Source organism: Gymnoscopelus braueri (assembly GCF_963280865.1).
Source record: "Gymnoscopelus braueri genome assembly, chromosome: 12".
Classification (NCBI taxonomy): Eukaryota; Metazoa; Chordata; class Actinopteri; order Myctophiformes; family Myctophidae; genus Gymnoscopelus; species Gymnoscopelus braueri.
This window is the reverse complement of record NC_137614.1, coordinates 9,903,361-9,910,860: the sequence shown is the minus strand read 5'-3', so window position 1 is coordinate 9,910,860 and position 7,500 is coordinate 9,903,361. Positions and strand designations below refer to the sequence as shown.

At 46.4% G+C, this 7,500-nt stretch overlaps 1 protein-coding gene across 1 annotated transcript in view; it reads left to right on the top strand.

Annotated features, from left to right (window-relative positions):
* LOC308096368 (ERC protein 2-like) overlaps window positions 1-7,500 on the top strand; it is a gene marked incomplete at both ends in the record, with an annotated part of 339,729 nt that overhangs the window by 301,320 nt on the left and 30,909 nt on the right. The window contains 1 exon segment of the mRNA XM_080443792.1: window positions 368-511. Within this exon segment, the coding sequence (XP_080299918.1) occupies window positions 368-511 (144 nt within the window).

Here is a 7,500-nt window from a genome sequence, read left to right as displayed (position 1 = left end):
TTGTTTCTTTGTGAATGAATGCCTCGTTTTACACTTTGTGGCATTACACTGTCACACAAAAGCAGCGAAAACAGCCAGTCTGTACAAGCTCACAACCCATTGCGACACGTTGTTGTGAGTCAAAGTACATGTCCGGTTGTCTAAGACCATAGAGGGTTTTTAAGTGGTTAAGAATGTGTGCAGTCATTGTTTATTGGACCACAATGGAAGTCCCCAGGACTTTTTTGTGTTATCCTTTTAGCCTTAATGTCTGACTACCACATCATTCTGACTAATAAAGTATTCAATTAATCAGTCAATTGTGCTGTTCCTCCTAATGTTTTGCACCCTGTCTGCCCCCCCCCCTCCTGCTTTCCATAACAGGCAGCAATCTCTCCTGGCGGCCATCAGTGAGAAGGACGCCAACATCGCCCTGCTGGAGCTGTCCTCGAACCATCGCAAGAAAGCCCAGGAGGAGGTGATGGCGCTCAAGAGGGAGAAGGACAGACTCATGCACCAGCTCAAACAACAGGTATATAGCCCCGACCCCCATCATTACCACAACCGTGAGAAGAAGTCCACGTTTAACGTTGTTTCAGCTTGTTAGGCTATACTTTTGCTAACCTAGCCTCAGTGGCCTTGTGGTTAGAGTGTCATCCGCCCTGCATGAGAATAGGAGGTCGGGGGTTTGAATCCCCCCCGGGCCGGGTCATACCAAAAACTATGAAAAATTGGGACCCAATGCCTCCCTGCTTGGCACTCGGCATCAAAGGTTGTATTGGGGGTAAGTCCCTGCGGCGTGATTATGGATCCCACCTACGCTCCAGGATATAGACCCGCCTTACCTGTCTGATTGGCTCCCTGGCAGGCATAGTTTTACTGAGGTTAGGGTTAGGGTTAAGGTTAGGTTTAGGCATGGTCTTACTGAGGTTAGAGTTAGGGTTAAGGTTAGGTTTAGGCATGGTCTTACTGAGGTTAGAGAATGGTTTGGGTTGGACTTCAGTGCTAAGCCTTTTTTAGAAAGGACATCCTTTCCGAAAAAGGCAGAGCAAGGAATTTTTGCTCTCGCCATCTTGTTTTTGAAAGAAAGTCTTTTTGGGATCCCGTTACTCTTTAATTTTAAGGTCCTTGTACTTTTACATTCTGTTTACTAAGTCTTTAATCTAAATTCTAAATCTTAGCCCTAAGTTCTTTTTGGCTGTTTCGCCTTTCCTAAGAAAGGATTCCCCATTAGGGTTAACCATTTTCCCTTTCTTCAAAGTTTAGGTTTTTAGGCATGTTTACAAACTATAAATAAAATTGCCAGTGAGCTTTGTGAGGAATGTTCACTGGGGACTGTGTTTTTAGTTATGGACCCAACCGCGATGGAGGGGCGCAGTCTCAAGCGAACTTGAGCCACGAGAGGCACCACCGAGCGCGCTAAGGCGCGCGAGTTGCCGTGCCGAACGTTGCGAAGTTCGCTTTGAGCCTACTCAGCCCCGTCCGAATTATGTACCGATAGGCACAGAATAGTAAATGATGTTTGTGGGGACTGCGTTTGCCCCAACTGAACCTCCCAGTGACTACTGGTCAATTCTAGTGCGTCTTTGCTGGGACTGACACCATTTCTCCATTTCTGCTACAAGGGTTAGGGTTTAGAGTAATGAGGACCTTAAAACATTTAATTTTAAGGTCCTTATTATTTCACATTTGTTCATCTAAGTCTTCCTAGGTCCATTGTTTGATTATGTGTGTTCTTAACCCACTTAGTCCTTTTGAAGGTTTGAGTGGGCATTTGGGTTGAGTACCCTCACACCTATTTGGGTTTTAAGCTATGGGTCAGGAAGAAGCCCCTTGTCTTCCCATAGGGTCGTTGATGCTTCTGTGTTTGTCCTTAATCTAGTATCCCGGTCATGTGTTACTCCTCCTTTCTCTGAGTTGGTCCTTCTTCTTTTAGTTCTCTCTGAGTACCTGGTGGTCTCTTTGTGTTTCTGTGAGTTTGTTTGATTGAATTAAGAAGGGTTGTTTTGTGTGTTTCTAGTGTTTGTCATATTAAGTCCCTCTGGAAAAATTGTACCTAATCTGTTTATCCATTGTCTTTCGTTATATTGCCTTTGTCCTAGTGTCCAATTTGGGTTATGTTCTAGGCCAGAGACTTTTAGGGAATTTATTCCATGTGTCATAAAGTGTTGAACAATTATTAAATTGGTCTTCTTGGCATTATTTATATTATATCTATGCTGGTTTAATCTGGTGGCGATTGTGTTTTGTGTTTCACCCACATATTGAAGGTTACATTTGGTGCAGGTGATTAAGTAAATACAGTTTTTAGTGTTAGCTTGTATTTTTTGTTTAATGCCAAACACCCTTTTGTTGTGTCTGTTGGTCACCATTTGGGTGCTTTTAAAGTAATGTGGTCTCCTGTTAGTTGGTCCATTCGTTCCTTTAAGAGTGCTGTGGACTAGATAATCTTTGAGATTCTTATTTTTTCTGTAGGCTGAAATGATTTTACACCCATTTAAAAGAGTGTTTCCTCTGTTCTGGAAATTCCTTTTTATCCTGGTGTTAGCCAATTTGCTTTGTGAGGAGTATGTAGTTACCAGAGCCAGCTGTGGGCCCTGGTATTTTTCCTTTACTTCCAGAAAGGTGTCTTGGGCCTTTCGTAGGAAGGTCCTTGTGTACCCTCTTTTTCGTAGGGCGCAGAATAAGATCTTGCAGGCTGTCTTAAAATCCTGTTCTTGTGTGCAAATTCTGTGGAATCTTAGTAGCTGTGATTTAACAATCCCTGTGTAACAGTGTGGTGGGTGGAATGACGTTTTATGTAAGAGAGCGTGGGTGTCAGTTTCCTTAAAGTAGACTTTGAGATCTAATTTTCCACTGGTGTTAAACAGTGGTCCTTTGAAAATGGTTACATCCAGAAAATCAATTTTGTCTGTGTCTGTTACAAACTTTATAGTGATGGATCGGTGATGTGTGTTTAGAACTTCAATAAAATCTTCAAATTCCTCCTTGGAGTGCTCCCAGATCCCAAAAATATCATCCAAGTTCCTCCTTGGAGTGCTCCCAGATCCCAAAAATATCATCCAAGTTCCTCCTTGGAGTGCTCCCAGATCCCAAAAATATCATCCAAGATAGGGGTAAGGTTAGGTTTAGGCATGGTCTTACTGAGGTTAGAGTTAGGGTTAAGGTTAGGTTTAGGCATGGTCTTACTGAGGTTAGAGTTAGGGTTAGGGTTAGGTTTGGGCATAGTTTTACTGAGGTTAGGGTTAGGGTTAAGGTTAGGTTTAGGCATAGTTGCAAAAACAAGAACTTTCAATCACAGCGACAACTAACCAATCACAGCGGGGTTTGCCTGGAGCTGCGGTGGGATCCATAATAACGCGTCCCTGTAACATACTAGCGTCATGTCCAGGGGGTGTACTGTACTTATACATCAAGCCGCCTCACGCTACAGAAACAGGAGATAGGCTCCTGCCCTATGGGTCTCATCATGACTCGGCCAAAGGCTCACTTACGTTTGCTAACAACGTAGATGACAGGACATTCGAGCACGGCAACAGTTGATACCGTATAGGTTTCCAGCATTGGCGGACATCAATAAAGACTTGATATCCAAAAAGCACTCCTCCTCCGCTCATCAAAAGCCCTTTTGTGGTACACACGGCCTCGTATCATATATACCGTTATGTATAGATATTTACGTTCGAGTTATTTGACAGGCGCCCCGGTGAGGGGGTCTGAGAGGTCGAATGGCTAACACATGATCGGAACACACAGCCCTGGCTGGTTCCCACGTGGTTCCCGTGCGGTGCGGTTGTCCTTGGGGGGGGGCGGGGTGGGTTTGTGTATCAAAGCGAGGGAGAGAGAGAGAGAGAGAGAGAGCACACAAATGCAAACCCGATGCAGACCGACCAGGCCTTGTCTGCATTAAAGTGCAGCCTCTTGGGCAGACTGCTTGAACTCCCAAACCAGGCAACAGCCAAAGGTTAATCATTTCTGGTAATAAAGAGAATAGACCGCCATTGCCCGCCCCCGCCCCCCCTACCTCAAACCGCAGGTACAATAGTTAGTCATCGGCCAAGCCAAAGCCGGCGGTGCAGAAGCCATGATTCAATAGCGGAGGGACATAAACACATGGCGAGGGCTGCTTCCCTCGCCTGCCTCCATCCAATCACTGCCATTAGACGCAATGAGGAACAGACGTCGGATCACGCTGGTATGTGGATCACTGTTGAATCACCCGGTTGATCCTCTTCTGTCTGACATCTACACACACACACACACACACACACACACACACACACACACACACACACACACACACACACGTGCGTTGGGATTACTATACCTGTGGGGACACTGAACCCTAAAAGTTGTACTTATTTGCGCGCCGGTTCCACACATCGGAGTGCACACACTCACAAGCGTTGCGAGCTTGTACATTGGCGTTTTTTCCGGGAGGACCAGGAAAAAGGTCCTCACAATGCCTATTTCCCAAATAATACTATACTTGTGGGGACATTTGGCCCTCACAAGTATAGTAATACATACACACACACCCACACACACACACAGATAGTCGCACAGTCACTCGCCCACACACGGACATCCAGATGCGTTTCGCTACAGTATAGACGACCCCGGGCTATGGGATGCCGGTACATGTGTGTCACTGGGGTCACATCAGAGAGTGAGCATATAGCCTGGATGCTAACGCTAACGAGGTAGCGGCAGGGAGTCCAAATATCCAGCCTACTTAGTCATGAGGGCTTCTGGGAAGCGTATTGGGTTTAAAAGTCAACAGATGGTCGATGGGACGGTGTGTGTGTGTGTGTGTGTGTGTGTGTGTGTGTGTGTGTGTGTGTGTGTGTGTGTGTGTGTGTGTGTGTGTGTGTGTGTTTGAGCGTGCGCGTGTCTCGTAAAATGGTAAACTGTTCCTGGGATGGGGGGTACGATTCGAAGAATTTCAAGGAAGGCCTATTATCTGTTTATCGCCATGGGATGCGTCATGTTTCCCCCCACCATGCACCACCACCGGGCGGGTATAACCGCCGGTTACGGTCCACCTGATGACGATGATGATCTGACGGCGGGTTTGCTTTGCCAACGCCGCTCGCTTTCCCCGAGGGCTCTGAGAAAAAAAGAAACATGAGGATATTATAGACACTTAACACAATGTATAATCTGAAATAGGAAAATGAAAGCCTTGTGATTGTTACGAGGCAGGCACGTGACCGCACACACACGCACACACACACTCTGTACTCTCTCTCTCTCTCTCTCTCTCTCTCTCTCTCCTCTCTCTCTCTCTCTCTCTTTCTCTTTCTCACACACACAAAAATGTGATCTCTTAAACATGGCTCATGACACACATGGCAGTAAACCCAGAGTAAACACACAGTGTGCTAAGTACAAACACATACTATATATACCAGCCTCTGTGGAAGCGCTTGTTGTGTAGCCTCCATTCATGTTCTGCCATTTGTAACCAAAGCAGCTGCTTACAAGGGAGTACATATCGCCGCTGTCGAACAGAAACCTCTTATCTCCACATTTAAACTTTTTTAATGTTTTAATTTCTATTTAGAGTAGCCAATTATTTTTTACCCCCTTTTCTCCCCAACTATGTCGTTATGCCAATGAATGCCTCCCCACACACATTTCTGTGTGGTCAGTGCTGTTGTATCCTACTGACTCGCCTGCCAGTGAGGAGCCCCCACCGGGAGGACGTACAGTAGAGCCTTCGCCCTACTCCTCCCGCCCAACACTCCCTGCTGACAGGTGCCGCCCCCCAGCCTTGTAGGAGTACGTGCAATAACCAATATCACCCTCCTCCCCGCCCGGCTTCCCCTCCCCTGAACACCAATTGTGTTCGTATAGACACCCGACAAAGCCGGATGCACCACGGTGGATTCGAACCCACAACCTCTGTGGTGGTGGGCAGGGACTTTACCACTTTGCGCCACCCGAGCGCCTCATATCTCATCCATGTTTTAGCTCTTGGGGTGGCCATAGCTGAGTGGTTAGTGAGCCCGCCTGGGCAGCCAGAGCCCTTGGTTGCCCCAAGAGTTAGGCCAGGCCAGCAATGTGTCGATGTGTGTCCATGCCCTGAGCAAGACTCTTAGCCCCTTAATTGCTCCCCGAGCGCCGTAGAATGGCTCCTAGTTCTTATAGCATTGGTTCTCAAAGTGGGGTCCGGGGACCCCCAAGGGGTCCTTGGAGGGGTTCCAGGGGGTCCCCAGCAAAATATGCTACCTTGGCAGCCGTGCTGTGAGCTTAAACATCTGAGCACTATTTTTTTTACATATTTGGAAAAACAAATCTATTCTAAGTATTTGGAAAATGTTGAATAATTTTTTATTTTTGACATAAATCTTCTCTTCTGGGGGGGTCCCTGGCACAAACCATTTTCAGACGGGGATCGGTGGCCTAATACATAGCAATTTGGGGGTCCGTGGCACGAAAACATTATAGGATGGGTAAATGCAGAGGACGAATTTCACGTTCACAATGAAACCATCTATGAAATCTATGAAAAACGTTGAATCTGCAACACAATTGTAAACAATGTAGTGGGTGTGGGGGGTCCCTGCTTCATCTCTCTCTCAGCTAATAAAGGTCCTTGGCCATAAGACCCCTGATCTAGATAGTAAGGTTTCGGCAACGACAGCGACGAAACGCCACTTGGATCGACTCCGTTCCACAGACAGGGGTGGGGGGGGGGGGTCCCTGGGGGGTTTGGGGGGGGGGGGCTCCTCTGTTTGATATTGGGGGCTCACCGCCCTATACCCTCTCTAGTCTCCTGACCCATTGACACACATATCAGAGCCGCTCGGCTTTCCTCAGGTCCTGAGTGCAGAGGGGCAGCGAGCACCCGGGAGGAAACGGAACCAGGAAATGCCAAAGAATTATGGGACTCTGAGTCTCTGAGGGGGGGAAACTGATCTGTGGACAGCAGATAGATTTACAGATAGCACTGACCCCCCCTGACCTCCCCCCCCCCGCCCCCCTAACGTACGTACGTACGTATACCTCCTCCACTCTGGGACGATCCCTGTGTGTGTGTTTGCTTGTGCGTGTGTGCAGTGGTGGAAAAAGCACTCACATTTTGTAGAAATACTTTATTACAAGTAAAAGTCTGGAATAAAAAAATGTACTTGAGTAAAAGTACAAAAATGTCGGTATCAAAATGTACTTAAAGTACCGAAAGTAGAAAGTACTCATTATGCAGAATTTCCCATTTCACAAGTTTTCAAATGTATGCAAATCTTTTGAAAATAGCAGATCTACAAGTTCACAATGCGTCGCATCGCGACGCATTGTGAGCTTGTAGATCGGCTATTTTCAAATGGAAATGCATACAGAGCTGTGTTAATGTGGTTAATGTAAGTTTTGTAATAATAATCAAAATCTATAAAGTAACTAGTAACTAAAGTTGTCAAAGAATTGTAGGGGAGTAAAAGTATAATATTTGCCTCTGAGATGGAGTAGAAGTAAAAGTACTGACATTTGGAAATACTCCAGTAAAGTAAAAGTGCGTCA